Raw genomic sequence first — 18,212 nt, 5'->3', positions numbered from 1 at the left:
CTCACCTGCTAGCAGATAACACTGATCAGTGCTATGCCCTACGTATCCTATGTATAGCACTGAACAGTATTAGCAATCAAGTGATTGCTATAAATAGCCCCCTATTAAAGTGTGTGTGTGTGTGTGGGGGGGGGGGGGGGGTCAGAAATTCCACATTTCATTACAAAAACAAAATAATAATAAAAAAATAATAATAATGTTAAAGAGTACCTGTCATCATCTAAACTTTCCCTGATCCCCCTTCCCATCTGTCCCCTTCTCTAACTATGCCTATCCCTGTGTTTATTGAGGTTTAAAACGCTGCTTACAGAGCAGGGAGTGCAGTGAGATAATACAATGTATAAGATAATGTGTGGTGAGGGGCAGGGAGAACACAGAGCAGGGGGGAGGGGGAGGTGACTGGCTGTTATATGAGAGGCATGTGCAGGCTTGTAGCTCACAGGCTGGGAGCGAGTCCTGAGCTGAGAGGACTGAACTTCCGGAAGAAGGACCAGAGCCCTTTCAGCATTAGTCCTAAAAGCTGTACACTTACTATGAAAAGCATAGGAAGCTGCTTGCAGACCAGGCATAGAAGAGTGACCCCTAGTGGCCAAAAGTATAAAATGAAAAAACTGGTATAAATATTAATATTTTTTAATGAAGATATATTACAATATCTCTTCATTAATGATTATGAACAACATATTAAAAGTTTTTGTTGATGACAGGTACTCTTTAAATATAAGCAAAAGTGGTAGTGATAAAAACTACAGTTCACGGCGCAAAAAATTAGCCCTCATACCACCCCGTATACAGAAAAATGAAAAAAAGTTATAGGTGGTCAAAATAGGGCAATTTTAAATATACAAATTTTGTTAAAATATTGAGATTTTTTTTTAAGCGGTACAATTATAAAAAGGGGTATCATTTTAATCATTGACCAATAAAACAAAACATGTCATTTTTACTATAAAATGTACAGCGTGAAAACAAAACCTTTCAAATTTTGTTAAATTGTGGTTTTCTTTTTAATTTTCCCCACATAAATAATATTTTTTTTGGTTGCACCATGCATTTTATGGTAAAAAATAAATAATGATGTCATTACAATTGATGCCGCAAAAAAACAAGCCTTCATATGGGTCTGTGGATGGAAATATAAATGTTATGATTTTTAGAAGGCGAGGAGGAAAAAGCAAAAATGCTAAAAAGTTGATTTTGTGTACTTACCGTAAAATCTCAGAGGATCCATTGGGGAACACAGAACCGTGGGTACATACTCTTGCCACTAGGAGGCGCTGACACTAGGCATACAAAAGAAAAGAAAAAAAGTCGGCCCCTCCTGGCAGGATATACCCCAACTACTGACCCTGAGCTAATCTGTTTATTCCCAAAGCAGTAGGAGGCAACGGGCAGAGAAGGAAAACCAGCAGGCGTCCGAGGGAAACCAGACAAAAAATGAACCGAACCATCTCTTGGACAAAGCGAACAACCACAAACAATGGGTGGGTGCTGTGTCCCCCCCAATGGATCCTCCCGCCAAGCACAAAAAAAAATTTTTTATGTACTTTTCTCGGTCAGAACCGTGGGACGTACCAAAAGAAGTCTTTAGGGTGGGAAAAAGAACACAACCGAAAAGAAGAGGTGACCGAAAGTAATCCGAACTGCCCGAACAACGTCCAGACTGTGCAGGGAACGCTCCTTAGCATTGGAAGGAGCCAGACAAAGAAGGAAGAACAATCTCTTTTACATGAAAGGGGGAAACAACTTTGGGCAAAAATGAGGGAGGTGGACGAAAAAAAACCTTGTCCTGATGAAGAACCAAAAGCGGAGAGCGACAGGAAAGAGATGCCAAATCAGAGACCCTTCTAATGGAAGTGATAGCGATGAGAAAGGCAACCTTCCACAAAATGATGCGAAGAGAAGCGTTCAGAAGAGGGTCGAACAAAGCTTCCCTCAAAGCCGCAAGCACAGGTTGAGGGCCCAAGGAGGAGTGGGGGACCTGAAAGGTGGCGTCGCATGGGCCACACCCTGCAGAAAGCTGTGGACATGAGCATTAGAAACCTACTGTCGCTAGAACAGAATAGAAAGAGCAGACACTTGACTTTTAAGAGAGCTGAGGGTCAAATGCTGATCCAACCCGGACAGGAGAAAAGCCAGAAGGGGCAGAAAGGAAAAAACAACCGGGGGAAACGGACTGTGCCTCACACCACCGGAAATAAGCCTTCCAAGTGCGGTGGTAAATCCTGGCGAGGAGGGCTTTCGTGCACTAAGCATGGTGCGAATCACCCGGGAGGAAAACCCCCAAGCCCTTAAAACCGCGGTTTCAACCGCCACACAGTCTGATGCAGCAATAGTAAACTGGGGTGGCAGAGGGGGCCCTGGGAGCGAATATTGGGGCAAAGTGGAAGATGAAGCAGAACGCCGGCAACAAGCCAAATCACGTCTGCATACCACGCGCATCTGGGGCCCACTAAAATGGCTGGAGACCTCCTTCATTGCCGAGCGACTTGGCGATTGATGTATGCGGCAGCCGATGTCAGATTGAACCTGGACCGGCCGATCCTGAAGAAGGAACTCCCAATGAAGGAGGCAATGAAAGATGGCCCGGCGCTCCAAAAGATTGATGGGAAGACAAGCTTCCGGAGGAGACCAGCGACCCTGGACCGTAAGGTCCCGAAACCCCCCCCCCCCCCAGCCCTGGAGACTCGAATCGGTCGTAACGATCTGCCAGTGGAGGGGGAGGAAGGACCACCCCTGAAGGAGGGGAGAATGGAGCCATCAAAGGAGGGACCGCCGATCAGCTGGGGGCAAAAAGGATCCACCGATCCAGGGATGATTGAGACTTGTCCCACCTGGCCAGAATGGCCAGATGGAGGAGGCGATAATTAAACTAGGCGAACAGAACCACCTCCATGGCAGCCACCATTCGGCCCAGAACCCTTATGCAGAAACGAATGGGAATCAGGGAGGGACGTCGCAGGCGACAGACACCCTGCTACAGAGAGTGCCGTTTGTCCAACGGAAGGCAAACATGGGCCGCTGCCGTGTCAAGAAGAAGGCCCAGAAATATCAGAGACTGAATAGGGACAGGTGAGACTTTTCTCGATTGATCACCCATCCGAAGGAGGACAGTGTCCGTAAAGTCAGATGAAGGCTCTCCAGGTTTTGGGACCGGACGGGGCATTGATCAAAATGTTGTCCAGGTAGGGGAGAGTCCAAAAGGAAGGCAATTACTGCTTCCATGACCTTGGTGAAGACCCTGGGAGCCGTAGCTATGCCAAAAGGGAGAGCCACAAATTGAAAGTGACCCGTCGGGAAAGCGAAACGAAGAAAACGCTGATGGGCCGGGAAAATAGGGATGTGGAGGTAGGCGTCCCGGATGTTCACCGACGTAAGAAACTTCCCCTGGTCCATGGAGGACACTACGAAGCCTTACTTACCTACAGATGTCTTCAGCCAGCTTTTTAGATACATGCATCACGTCAGGCTGCAACAGCGGGACGAGCAGGGAGAATAGGGGGACCTGGACCCAAGGTGCAACCCCAGGCACTGGCCGTTGGCAGGAAGGGGTTATCGATGCATAGGGGTTATGTCCTGTGCCCCTTAGCCGCAAATGGGGGAACAGGTAGCGCCATGCTCCTGAACCCCCACCTAAAAACAAGAAAATAAAAAGGATAGAAGAACCTAACACAGGCCCTAACTGAAAAACAAATAAGATGACCATGTCTGAGAGAGCTCCAGACCTGTGCCTTGCCTCCTATGACACTAAGCCAAAACTGATTAGCTCAGAGTCAGTAGGAGGGGCCGACTTTTTTCTTTGTATTCCTAGTGTCAGCGCCTCCTAGTGGCAAGAGCATATACCCACAGTTCTGTGTCCCCCAATGGTTCCGACCGAGAAATAAAATTGTCCTTGTCCATAAGGCCAAAATGTCCTGGTCCTTAATTGGTTAAAGTTAGTACCAAAATGCACCGATTTCCTATTTGTTTTAAAAAGAGCAGTTTTTGTCCCTGTGAACATACCCTTAGGAAACTAGCACGACTGGTTCTGGCAAGAGGCGTAGCTTGTAGCTTCTGGGCCCCCAATGCAAAATCTGCAACAGGACGCCATATGCCAATTATATTACTGGTCTCTACGCCCTGGGTTCTGGCCATCAGAAAAGTTGCACGTTTTTCTGAAAACCCCTAGCCAGTGCAAGTTTGTGCTTTTTTTCCTTGTGAATTTACACCCATATACCCAAGGGGTTTCGCCTTTCATGCCCATCAGGCTTAGTACAATTTATGCAAGATTACTAGCTACAAAACCACATCCATATGCAGTTATGCCCAGCATGCAGCAGGCATGCTGGGAGTTCTAGTTTTGTAAGGGAAAAGGCGCCCTTCCAATAAGAGAGACCTGAAGCAGTTTACAAAGGAAGAGTGGTCTTACATTCCGGCTGAGAGGTATAAGAAGCTTATTGATGGTTATAGGAAGCGACTGATTTCGGTTATTTTTTCCAAAGGGTGTGCAACCAAATATTAACCTCTTCAGGACACAGGGCGTATGGATACGCCCTGCATTCCGAGTCCTTAAGGACCGAGGGCGTATCCATACACCCGTGGGAAATCCGGTCTCCACCGCTAGCCGATTTTCTCCAATTCTGGGCTGATCGGGTCTCTGGTGACCCGATCACCCGGAAAAATAGGGCTGATCGGAGTTGTCAGCAACAGCCCCGATCAGCCTAAAGGATAGGAGTGAGGTCGCAAAGCTGCGATCTACTCCTATCCCCTGCCATTACTCAGAACAGAGTTCTGACCAATGGCAGCGCAGGACAGGGGGTTGCCATGGCAACCCCCGTTCTGCCCGCCCCTGGATGTCAAGGGGCTCTGGGAAAAATATGGAGGCCGTACCTGCAGGAGAAGATGCCTGGGGACCTGGGATCTTCGCTGGAGCCTGCAGGATCCAGATCAGGTAGGGAATAGACAGTGGGGGGGGGGAATTGAAAGTGAAAGTAAATTGATCTTTGCTGTGGAAACCACTAGGGGGGCCAAACTGCAACTCCCAGCATGCCCAGACAGCCAAAGGCTGTCTGGGCATGCTGGGAGTTGTAGTTTTGCAACATCTGGAGGGTCACAGTTTGGAGACCACTGTTACAGTGGTGCCCAAACAGTAGCCCTCCAGATGTTGCCAAACTACAACTCTCAGCATGCCTTGACTGCCCAGGCATATTGGGAGTTGTAGTTCTGTAACATCTGTCCCTTCAGATTTAGCAATTTTCATGAAATGTTTGAAAATTGCTGCTCTACTTTGAAGCCCTCTAATTTTTTTCAAAAAGCTAAAATATGTCCATTTTATGATGCCAACATAAAGTGGACATATTGTATTTGTGAATAAAAATAAAATGTATTTGGAATATCCATTTTCCTTACAAGTAGAGAGCTTCAAAGTTAGAAAAATGCTAAATTTTCAAAATTTTCATGAAATTTTGGGATTTTTCACCAAAAAAGGATGCAATTAAAGCCGAAAATTTACCACCAAAATAAAGTAGAATATGTCACGAAAAAACAATCACAGAATCAGAATATTCGGTAAAAGCGTTTTCGCGTTATTAATTCGTAAAGTGACGGTGGTCAGAATTGCGAAAAAGGGCTCAGTCCTTAAGGTGAAAAAGGGCTGCGTCCTTAAGGGGTTAAGTTAAGGGTGACAATAATTTTGTCCAGCCCATTTTTGGAGTTTGGTGTGACATTTTGTCCAAGTAGCTTTTTTCCTCCCTTTTTTGGTTCAGTTCCAATACATACAAATGGAATAAACATGTATATAGCAAAACATGTGTTACTGTAATCCTTTTCTGTGAGAAATACTTCATTTTCTAGAAAGATTTCAGGTGTGCCAACATTTACGGCAATGACTATTTCTGATAGGAATATGGTTATAAATATTATTTTGCATGGGGATATTTTTATTACATGGGGATTATAGGTGGAATATCACAGTTACACATGCCAAGTAACACATTTGACCTGTTTCTGATAAGAATAGGAGTATAATACACTGCTCAAAAAAAATAAAGGGAAAAAGTCAATGACACTTCTGTGAACTCACACTGTCCACTCAGGAAGCAACACTGATTGACAATCAATTTCACATGATGTTGTGCAAATGGAACAGACAATAGGTGGAAATTATAGGCAATTAGCAAGGCACCCCCCAATAAAGTAGTGTTTCTGCAGGTGGTGAAAACAGACCACTTCTCAGTTCCTATGCTTCCTGGCTGATGTTTTGGTCACTATTGAATGCTGGCGGTGCTTTCACTCTAGTGGTAGCATGAGACGGAGTCTACAACCCACACAAGTGGCTCAGATAGTGCAGCTCATCCAGGATGGCACATCAATGTGAGCTGTGGCAAGAAGGTTTGCTGTGTCTGTCAGCGTAGTGTCCAGAGCATGGAGGTGCTATCAGGAGACAGAGGAGGTCGTAAAAGGGCAACAACCCAGCAGCAGGACCGCTACCTCAGCCTTTGTGCAAGGAGGAGCAGGAGGAGAACTGCCAGAGCCCTGCAAAATGACCTCCAGCATGCCACAAATGTGCATGTGTCCACTCAAACAGTCAGAAACAAACTCCATGAGAACGTTCTGCTGCCTGCAACATCCTCCAGCATGACCAGTTTGGCGATGGGTCAGTAATGGTGTGGGGTGGCATTTCTTTGGGGGCCGCACAGCCCTCCATGTGCTTGCCAGAGGTAGCCTGACTGCCATTAAGTACCGAGATGAGATCCTCAGACCCCTTATGAAACCATATGCTGGTGCGGTTGGCTCTGGGTTCTTCCTAATGCAAGACAATGCTAGACCTCATGTGGCTGGAGTGTCAGCAGTTCCTGCAAGAGGACGGCATTGAAGCTATGGACTGGCCCGTCCGTTATCCAGACCAGAATCCGATTGAGCACATCTGGGACATCATGTCTCACTCCATCCACCAACGCCACGTTTCACCACAGACTGTCCAGGACCTCCCTACAACCCCACCTCACCAGGCATTATAGGGAGGTCATACGGGCACATGGAGGCCACACACACTACTGAGCCTCATTTTGACTTGTTTTAAGGACATTACATCAAAGTTGGATCAGCCTGTAGTGTGGTTTTCCACTTTGATTTTGAGTGTGACTCCATATCCAGACTTCCATGGGTTGATAAATTTGATTTCCATTGATAATTTTTGTGAGATTTGGTTGTCTGCACATTCAACTATGTAAAGACGAAAGTATTTCATACGATTAGTTCATTCATTCAGATCTAGGATGTGTCATCTTAGTGTTCCCTTAATTTTTTTTGAGCAATGTATTTTTTTACATGGGTATTATGGGTGGAAATGGTTACACATGCCAAGTAATACATTTGACCTATTTCTGATAAGAATATGGCTATAAAAAATTTTTTTTACACTGGGATTATGGGCGGAATATTATGGTAACATGCCAAAAAATAACTTTAAAAAAAAAAAAAAACACAACTAACAACGGCACTGCGTTGTGCCGTTACCAGTGGCAACTGGAGAAAAGACAGGTGAGCTGGTCCACTTACCTGATGATGTTGAGCTAGTAGCTGAACACCTATACAGGCATGTAGTAAGTAAAATCTTTTAGTAGCTGCCTTGACCCACACCCGTCCAGGACGGTCCTGCTAGAGATATTTTAGATGCCCAAGAGAACTGGGAGCCTGCTGTTGAGAAAAGCTGGTTTTTAGGGACACTCAAAGATCGTGCAATTCTACATACATTGATTAGATTTCTACATAATCATGACTGAGTGCTGACAGTTTGTGCATACATAATATACCTAAAAAGAAGAAGGAAAGAACTCCCTATACATAAATGAAATTATTGACATGATTATACACCTAAAAGAGGGCTTTTCTTTTTAAAACAATAAGTATGTATCGCTGTAATCCAATAGGCGATGTATTAGGGAGATGTATTAGTTGGCAGAACGGGATACGTTTGTCCACAATGTTGCAGAATGGAATGCACACAGTAACAAGTTTGTTTATTTTTTTTTTTTTATTAAAAAAGTCTGAAATACAAATATTGCAATTGATTACCGTATTTATCTGCGTATAACATTTTTTAAACTAACACTTTTAGCTTAAAGTCTGTGTGTTATACGATGATAATCTCTTTCTGGCCCAGCAGAAGACACTGAGGTTCAATGATTTAAAGTGGCCGCTTAAGGTCAACTGCAGAGGCTTCTGCGGGGGCCAGTGTCCCGTCACCTCCCGATTCCCTCACCATTCCCCGCCTTTCATATTTACGTCTCCTGGGGGCACGCTCCTGCAGGCTCCAGGGCGTCCTGGCCATTGCTGTGCACTGACAAGTAATGTTGCATTGAGGACGTCACATGTCAGTGCACATCCCAGGATGCCAGAGAAGCAGCTACAGTTACATGATCTAAAGCGGCCGCTTTAAGTCATTGAACCGAAGTGGCTTCTGCTGGGCCAGAAAGTTTATCAACAGGGAGAAAATATATCCCGTTCTACCAACTAAGGCTGGGTTTCCATTACATTTCTCCCATACGGGAGCACATACAGCAGGGGAAAGCTAAAAACTTGCGCTCCCGTATGTAATTCATTTCAATGAGCAGACCGCAGTGCGCTTTTCCCCCGCACCTAAAACCGTGGTCGACCACGGTTTTAGGTCCGGTTGTAATAGCACATACAGGGCAAAAATGAGCCCACCGAACGTTTCACTGCGGTCGGCTCATTGAAATTAATAACATACTGGAGTGCATAGAAAGGCATACAGGAGCGCAAGTTTTTAGCTAATAAGTCCGCTATTGGATTACAGCGATACATCCATACTAATCGTTTTAACAAAGCCCTCTTATGTGTATATTCATGTCAGTCATTTCATTTATATATAGGGAGTTCCTTCCTCCTTTTTAGGTATATTAATTATGTATGCATGGACTGTCAGTACTCAGTCATGATTATGTAGAAATCTAATCATGTATGTAAAATTGCACAATCTGTGAGCGCCCCTGAAAACCAGCTTTTGTCCACAGCAGGTTCCCGGTTCTCCTGAGCATCTGAAATCTCTAGCAGGACCGTCCTGGAAGGGTATGGGTCAAGACAGCTACTGAAAGATTTTACTTACTACATGCCAGTATAGGTGTTCAGCTCCTAGCTCAACATCATCAGGTAAGCGGACCAGCTCACTTGTCTTTTCTCCAGTTGCCACTGCTAACGGCACAACGCAACACCGCCGTTTGCTTTTACACAGTTATTTTTTTTACATGGTGTTACCATAATATTCCACCCATAATCCCTATGTAAAAAATATTTATTGCCATAATCTTATCAGAAACAGGTCAAATGTGTTCCCTAACATGTGTAACCACAATATTCCACCCATAATCCCCATGTACAAAAACATAGCCATATTCTTATCAGAAAAGGGTCAAATGTATTACTTGGCATGTGTAACCATGATATTCCACCTATAATTGCCAAGTAAAAAATATTTATACCCATATTATCAGAAATAGGTCAAATGTGTTACTTTGCATGTGTAACCACGATATTTCACCCATAATCCCCATGAAAAAAAAATATTTATACCCATATTCTTATAAGAAACAGGTCAAATGTGTTCCCTAGCATGTGTAACCACAATATTCCACCCATAATCCCCATGTACAAAAATATAGCCATATTCTTATCAGAAAAGGGTCAAATGCTTGTCTTGTAGACTGTCTTCTGTCTATTATACAGGGTCTACATAGCACGTTCTCCCATATACCTTCTTGCCTGGACTACTCCTGCTCCTTATATGCTCTGATCTCTCCTCTCCACTATTTCCATATTTTGTCCTGGCGACAAGGGTACCCTCATTACACCTTCCCTTCACACTTGTCATTACTGTAATATCATGGTATTACTGTTATGTACTAGGGATCGACCGATTATCGGTTTGGCCAACATTGTCGGCCGATATTCACGATTTTGGACGTTATCGGTATCGGCATTTACCTTGCTGATAATCCGATAATGCACCACCCCCACCCACCGCCGCACCGCCGCCACTGCCCTATTGCCTCCCCGTTTCCGGTTTTATAATGACCTGTTCCCGGGGCCCAGGGTCCGTGCTATTTCTGGCTCCTGCGGCATCCTGTGCGCTGCGCAATGACGAGTGATGTCCTCAACGCGACGTCACCGTCAGTGCGCACAGTGACAGCTCAGGAGGATGGCGCTGGAGCCAGAAGTAGCACGGACCCTGGGCCCCAGGAACAGGTAATTATTAAACCGGGAATGGGTGAGGCAATGGGGCAGCGGCGGCGGTCTCTGGCCGGGGCTGTGTGGCGCAGTGGAGGTGCGGCGTGGGCGTTGGCGGTGATAGAACTCAAGACCCCAGGACAGGCAGGGGGAGAGAAGCGGGTGGCGGCGTCGCAGGGGGGGGGAAAATAGCCATTAACATATCGATATTCTGGTATAAGTTAACGGCTATCGGCCCTAAAAAAAAACTATAATCGGTCGATCCCTACTATGTACCTTATTGTTCTTTATATCTCTTGTTTTGTTCTGTATTGTGGCCTACCAGGCCATTGTTCTATTGCAATGCATATTCATTTTGGTTTCTGTAGCCTTTGATTTACTTAATAAAACTTATCTTGAATAGGTAAAAAAAAAAAGAAATAGGTCAAATGTGTTTCTTGACATATGTAATCATGATATTTCTCCCATAATCCCCATGTAAAAAAAATATTAGCCATATTATCAGAAAACAGGTAAAATCAATAAACAGCCCTACAAATGTTTTGACTCCTTTTTCTATTTCTATAGAATTAAGGCTGGGTTCACACCACATTTTTGCAATACAGTTCCTGTATCAGGTTTTTGATAGAAAAACAGGTTCCTCAAAACCTGACTAAACTGTATCAAAACATGTGTACAAATTTTTAACTGTATACGGTTTGAAAAATTATGTCCGGTTGCATCCGTTTTACGAAAAAAAAAAAAAAAAGCTTATATGTTTTCAACTTTTCACTCCATTATGAATAAGGTTTCACTTGTTTGTTTGAAATTCCAAGAAAAAAAAAACTGCGGAAAGTCAAAAACCGTATGATGGAAACCGGATGGAACTGTACACAAATACGGTTCCCATTGACTCCTATGTTAAAAAAAAAAAAAAAAAAAAATACGGTTTAATACAGTTTTTCACCGGGGCCAAAAGCCGTGGTAGGCCACGGTTTTCTGTCTGAAAAAAAAAAAAAAAAAAAAGTTAAAAAACTGTGGTTTGAAAAACGGAGACAACCGTATACCATATGGTGCACACGGTTTTGAATGGGAAGTCTATGTGCATGGTTTTCTGTGCGGTTGTATACTTTTTTTGTTGTTTTTTTTTTTTATGAAACCGTATTCAGAAACCGTATAGCAAAATCGTGGTGTGAACCCACCCTAAGGGTGGGTTCCCACCACGATTTTTCTATACAGTTTTTGGATACCTTTTAAAAAAATAATAAATAACGTATGCAACTGTACAGCAAATCGTGCACATAGACTTCCCATTCAAAACAGTGTGCACCATATGGTATACGGTTGTCTCCGTTTTTCAAACCACACGGTTTTTTACTCTTTTTTTTCCGGACAGAAAACTGTGGCCAACCACGGTTTTTGGTCCGGGTGAAAAACCGTATTGACCTGTATAAGGTGTTTGTTTTTTTTTTTTTTTTTATATTTATTTTTTTTACATGGGAGTCAATGGGAACCGTACAGAACTGTATGTGCGTACGGTTCCATCCAGTTTTCACCATACGGTTTTTTGACTTTCCACATTTTTTTTTCTTGGAACTTCAAACAAGTGAAACTTTATTCATAATGGAGTGAAAAGTTCAAACGTATACGGTATTTTTCTTAAAAAAACTGATGCAACCGGACATCATTTTTCAAACTATATACGGTTTTCAACGTGTAATTTTATGTCTGATACTTGTCTTTGTTTGTACCCCATAATTGTAAGCGCTGCGGAATCTGTAGGCGCTAAATAAAATAAATAAACCGTATACAGATAAAAATTTGTACACAAGTTTTGATGAATCCGTTTTTTTTTTTTTTTAAATCTTTATCAAAAACCTGATACAGGAACCGTATAGCAAAATCGAGGAGTGAACCCACCCTAACTATGATTTCATTATAAAACTGTAAAAATTTCAGCAAGTAAATAGTGAAGCTTCTTTTTGCAACATAGTATCAAGAACTACAGAAAAGAACATACTGTCATTTGCCATGAGTGTAAAAAGTATAGTGACATCTAGTGATGGTTATCAGAATTGCAGTCGGTAATCCCAGTAGGTCCCTTGGAAAAAAGTGAGCGATCCAGCTGTTCAGTGCAGAGATCACTTCCAACAGGTTCCAGCACATACAGTAAAGATACATTAAATAGTTTAATATTAAAGTGAAAATATTATTGTACATAAAGTTACAAAAGTGTGAAATCACAGAGAACACAGTATCCCAATGCAAAACTACAATTCCCATCATGCCCGGACAGCCTAAGGCTGTCAGGGCATGATGGGAGTTGTAGTTTTGCAGCAGCTGGAGTGCCACAGGTAGATAAACAAAATCCTAGCCAATGCTACACACAGTATACACAGTCTTAAAGGTATATATCCGACTTAGTAAAGGAAACCTCACATATTTGTGCAAAAAGCAGAGCAGAAGACCCAACGTACGGGCTGTTATTACTGAAAGCGCTTACCTGGTATCTGCATGTACAGAGATAGGAATGCACTCAGGTAAATCCCGCTCAACCCCCATAGGAAGGTGTTCCGAACCTGCCGTTGTTCCCCCATGACCGCGGAAGCCCCGAATCTCTGCAGCTGTCTGGATGAGTCACAACGTGGCCGGTCCGCACATGCGCAGTGACTGGAGAGCGCTCGCCCTACCGGACGCGCATGCGCGTTTCCCGTTTCTACGTACTAAATCCTGCTGCGAGATCTGATTGGCGAGATCGGGGAGATTTAGGGGAATGTTCAGTGGTTCATCTACTGCGCCTGCGCAAACTCGAGCGTGTGGTCAACTCGGGAGCTCATGCGGGGACGTGTACCCTTGCTGCTAAGCAATAAGGACAAATGAGAAAGAGAATATAACATTAGGTTTTTGGTGCATCGTTCGTAGCTCCTTTGTGAATGATTGTTGCTAGAGATGAGTGAACTTACAGTAAATTCGATTCCTCACGAACTTCTCGGCTCGGCAGTTGATGACTTTTCCTGCATAAATGAGTTCAGCTTTCAGGTGCTCCCGTGGGCTGGAAAAGGTGGATACAGTCCTTGGAGACGCTTTCCTAGGACTTTATCCACCTTTTCCAGCCCACCGGAGCATCGGAAAGCTGAACTAATTTATGCAGGAAAAGTCAGCAACCGCCGAGCCGAGAAGCTCGTGACGAATCGAATTTACTATAAGTTCGCTCATCTCTAATTGTTGCATTTGTAATTACATTATGTCATTTTTTCCTTAAAGGAAACATGGAGGAGATTTAGTAACCCATTAAGGACCACGGGTTTTTCCGTTTTTGCATTTTCGTTTTATCCTCCTTACCTTTTAAAAATCATAACTCTTTCAATTTTGCACCTAAAATTCCATATGATTGCTTATTTTTTGCACCACCAATTCTACTTTGCAGTGACATCAGTCATTTTACCCAAAAATCTACGGCGAAACGAAAAAAAAAATCATTGTGCGACGAAATTGAAGAAAAAAACGCCATTTTGTAACTTTTGGGGGCTTCCGTTTCTATGCAGTACATTTTTCGGTAAAAATGACACCTTATCTTTATTCTTTAGGTCCATACGGTTAAAATGATAGGTTGGATTTTGTCGTACTTCTGTAAAAAAATCATAACTTCATGCAGAAAAATGTATACGTTTAAAATTGTCATCTTCTGACCCCTATTACTTTTTTATTTTTCCTCATATGGGGCGGTATGAGGGCTCATTTTTTGCGCCGTAATCTGAAGTTTTTAGTGGTACCTTTTTTGTATTGATCGGGCTTTTTGATCGCTATTTTTTCATAATATAAAAAGCGACCAAAAATATAAAATATTTTTATAGTTCGGACATTTACGCACATGGCGATACCACATATGTTTATATTTATTTTTATTTACATGGTGTTTTTTTTTTTATGGGAAAAGGGGGGTGATTTGAACTTTTATTAAGGAAAGGGTTAAATCAAATTTATTAACTTTTTTTTTTACACTTTTTTTTGCAGTGTTAAAGGTCTCTGCACACACTGGGGGAGATTTATCAAAACCTGTGCAGAGGGAAACTTGCCCAGTTGCCCATAGCAACCAATCAGATCGCTTCTTTCATTTTTCACAGGCCTTCATAAAAATGAAAGCAGCAAGCTGATTGGTTGCTAGGGGCAACTGGGCAAGTTTTCCTCTGCACAGGTTTTGATAAATCTCCCCCACTGATCTTATACCCTGATCACTGCAAAGCCATAGCTTTGCAGTGATCAGGGTTATCGGCGGTCGATTGCTCAAGCCTGAATCTCAGGCTTGGAGCAATCAATCGCCGAGGTGACACGCTGGAGGCAGGTAAGAGGACCTCCACTCGTGTCCCAGCTGATCGGGACACCGCATTTTCGCTGAGCAGCCGGGAAGGTTTTACTTTTGGTTTAGACGTGGCGTTCAACTTTGAACGCTGCGTCTAAAGGGTTAACAGTGCGCTGCACGGCGATCGCTGCCGCGCGCTATTAGCCCTGGGTCACGGCATCAGATACATGCCAGGACCGACCCGATATGACCCACCGCATGACCCCGCGTCATATCGGGTCAGTCCCGGCATGTATATATCACAGGAGCCGGCCAAGGACGTAAATATACGTCCTTGGTCGTTAAGGGGTTAAGGACTTCATTTTTTCCTCATCACCTTCTAAAAAATCATAACGCTTTCAAATTTGGATATAAAATTCCATATTATGGCTTATTTTTTGTGCCACCAATTCTACTTTGCAGTGACATTAGTCATTTTACCAAAAAATTCACGGCGAAACGTGAAAAAGATTAATTGTGCAACAAAATTGAAGAAAAAATGCCATTTTGTAAGTTTTGGGGGCTTCCGTTTCTACACAGTGCATTTTTCTGTAAAAATGACACCTTCTCTTTATTCTGTAGGTCCATACGATTAAAATGATACCCTACTTATATAGGTTTGATTTTGTCGCACTTCTGAAAAAAATCATAACTACATGCAGGAAAATGTATAAGTTAAAAATTCTCATGTGCTGACCCCTATAACTTTTTTATTTCATTTTCTGCTCCATGATCTGACGTTTTTATCTGTACCATTTTTGTATTGATCGGACTTTTTAATCGCTTTTTATTCATTTTTTTATGATATAAAAAGTGACCAAAAATACGCTATTTTGGACTTGAGAATTTTTTTTGAGTGTACGCAATTGACCGTGAGGTTTTAATAATGATATATTTTTATAGTTCGGACATGTCCGCACGCGGCGATACCACATATGTTTATTTTTATTTACACTGTTTTTTTTTCTATGGGAAAAGGGGGGTGATTCAAACTTTTATTAGGGAAGGGGTTAAATGACCTTTATTAACTTTTTTTTTCACTTTTTTCTTTTTGCAGTGTTATAGCTCCCATAGGGTTATAGCTCCCATAGGGTGCTAGCAGATCGGGACATCGCGATTTTATCCCGACTGAGCTGCCGGGAAGCTTTCACTTCCATTTTAGACACGGCGATCAACTTTGATCGCCGTGTCTAAAGGGTTAATAGCGTGGCACAACGACTGGTGCCGCACGCTATTAGCCCAGGGTCCCAGCTATCATTAGCCGCCGGGACCGACCCGGTATGACTCGCCGTGACCCCACGTTATATACAAGGACCGGGCGCAGGGCGTACAGGTACTACCTGCTTCCTTAAGAGGTTAAAACCTGTGGAGAGGAAAAGTTGCCCATAGCAACCAATCAGATCGCTTCTTTTATTTTCGCAGGCCTTGGTACGAATGGAAGAAGCAATCTGGTTGCTATGGGCAACTGGGCAACTTTGCCTCTCCACAGGTTTTAATAAATCTCCCCCCATGTTACTGAAATTTTGTGTATATAACCATAAACAACACGTAATGCACATTATTTAACCCTTTGAAAAGCTTACCAAATTAGTTTTTTTGTACTTTCGTTTTTTTTCTCCTTGCCTGTTGATAGCCTATATGAGGGCTTGCTTTCTGCTCGACCAATTGTATTTTGTAATGACTTAAAGCGCAAGTGTCCTGAGGTTTGGGGCATATAACCTAACCACAGTGTGTGTATGGTGTGTAAAATATGTCTGTAGCTTTGCTTTTATCCCTCTTATTACGGCTTTTATTAGCTCAAAAACACTTTTATATGCTGTCACTGACAGTCGGATGGGCATGGCCAGGGGTTCACTATGCCCCGCGGCCACCACACCTATCCCCTGTACACCAGCGCTGGGACCACTGTGTGATTGACACACAGGTCCCAGCACATGCGCCCCTTATCTTTCATATGTAAGCGCCAACCTCCTCATGTAATCTACTTACTACTGGGGTGACACACTGTAACAAACCCCCTCCTCATGTAATCTCCTTACTACTGGGGTGACACACTGTAACAAACCCCCTCCTCATGTAATCTCCTTACTACTGAGGTGACACACTGTAACAAACCCCCTCCTCATGTAATCTCCTCACTACTGGGGTGACACACTGTAACAAACCCCCTCCTCATGTATTCTCCTTACTACTGAGGTGACACACTGTAACAAACCCCCTCCACATGTAATCTCCTTACTACTGAGGTGACACACTGTAACAAACCCCCTCCTCATGTAATCTCCTTACTACTGGGGTGACACACTGTAACATACCCCCTCCTCATGTAATCTCCTTACTACTGGGGTGACACACTGTAACATACCCCCTCCTCATGTAATCTCCTTACTACTGGGGTGACACACTGTAACAAATCTCCTCATGTATTCTCCTTACTACTGAGGTGACACACTGTAACATACCCCCTCCACATGTAATCTCCTTACTACTGAGGTGACACACTGTAACAAACCCCCTCCTCATGTAATCTCCTTACTACTGGGGTGACACACTGTAACATACCCCCTCCTCATGTAATCTCCTTACTACTGGGGTGACACACTGTAACATACCCCCTCCACATGTAATCTCCTTACTACTGGGGTGACACACTGTAACATACCCCCTCCACATGTAATCTCCTTACTACTGGGGTGACACACTGTAACATACCCTCTCCTCATACAATCTCCATACTATTGAGTTGAAATACTGGGGGGGGGGGGGGGGGGGGTGTCGGAGAGAAATGGATGTGGTGAGATGCACGCGCTGTCAGGATGCTCAACGGATCTACTTTCCAGTAGGCTCTTATGACCTAGTGATGGGAGAGTGAAGAAATTACCATATTTATTACAGGGGCAGGCATAGCAATGCATATTGAGGAGGCACTGAAGCACGGCAAGCAGGCTCCCTGTCTCCATTGCATGATTGCTGATGTCCACCATTACTGGCGGGTCCCTAACTGCTGATAGCAGCAGAGACCTGCCGTGCATGAAGCGAGCACTGCTCCGATGCTTGCGTCATGTACAGAACATAAATGTACTTCCTGGTGCGCAAAGTCCCAGCGGGTCTTGGGACATTTCAGCCGGATATTACCATTTCTGGGGGTCTTGGGACACTTCAGCTGGCTATTACCATTGCCACGGTTATCGGGACTGAAATCCTGTGCAATTTAACATGTCTGGATGACATGTCAAAAATGCTTTAAAGAGTACCTGTCAGATCCAACAAAAAAACTTTTTTTTTAATATATCACTCAGTACCTAATCCTGACCATGTACATCTCATTTTTATGTGTCTAGCACCTTTATCTATTTTGTATCACACTTTTAATTTAGCTCACTAGTCTGAATTCCTTTCAAAGGGAGGGGGCGTGGCCTCACTGTGCAGGTCTCCGCCCCCTCCATCAGTATACTGTCTGCTCACATCTCCCCTAGCATTAGCAAAACTACAACTCCCAGCTTGTCCTCACTGACAGTAGCGGGACACAAGCTGACAGTGGGAGGATTGTTCCTCCAGTTGTGAGCCCTGCACTCACAGCTGTCAATCAAGGAAGTGTGTCCATGACATAGGTGATGATGCATGGACACAGCAGGACTAGTATGTGTTCAAGCAGGCAGGGGGGCAGTTG

The 18,212-nt window shown here is 43.6% G+C and overlaps 2 protein-coding genes across 3 annotated transcripts in view; one reads left to right on the top strand and one right to left on the bottom strand.

The window, feature by feature from the left end:
* LMF2 (lipase maturation factor 2) overlaps nt 1–12,872 on the bottom strand; it is a 52,054-nt gene extending 39,182 nt beyond the window's left edge. Inside the window, exon 1 of the mRNA XM_056573044.1 lies at nt 12,707–12,872. Within this exon, the coding sequence (XP_056429019.1) occupies nt 12,707–12,800 (94 nt within the window). The 5' untranslated portion in view covers nt 12,801–12,872. The remainder of the gene's footprint in view (nt 1–12,706) is intronic.
* An 83-nt stretch (nt 12,873–12,955) lies between these two features.
* Nucleotides 12,956–18,212, top strand: part of NCAPH2 (non-SMC condensin II complex subunit H2) — a 45,071-nt gene continuing 39,814 nt past the window's right edge. The window contains exon 1 of one of the 2 annotated variants that reach the window (XM_056573041.1): nt 12,956–13,110. The gene's annotated coding sequence lies outside the window, so the exon portion shown is untranslated. The remainder of the gene's footprint in view (nt 13,111–18,212) is intronic. The other variant, XM_056573043.1, reaches the window with a different exon arrangement.

The sequence above is a fragment of the Hyla sarda genome, chromosome 4 (assembly GCF_029499605.1).
Source record: "Hyla sarda isolate aHylSar1 chromosome 4, aHylSar1.hap1, whole genome shotgun sequence".
Lineage (NCBI taxonomy): Eukaryota > Metazoa > Chordata > Amphibia > Anura > Hylidae > Hyla > Hyla sarda.
The sequence above is the reverse complement of the archived record's forward strand: the minus strand, read 5'-3'. Positions and strand labels throughout refer to the sequence as shown.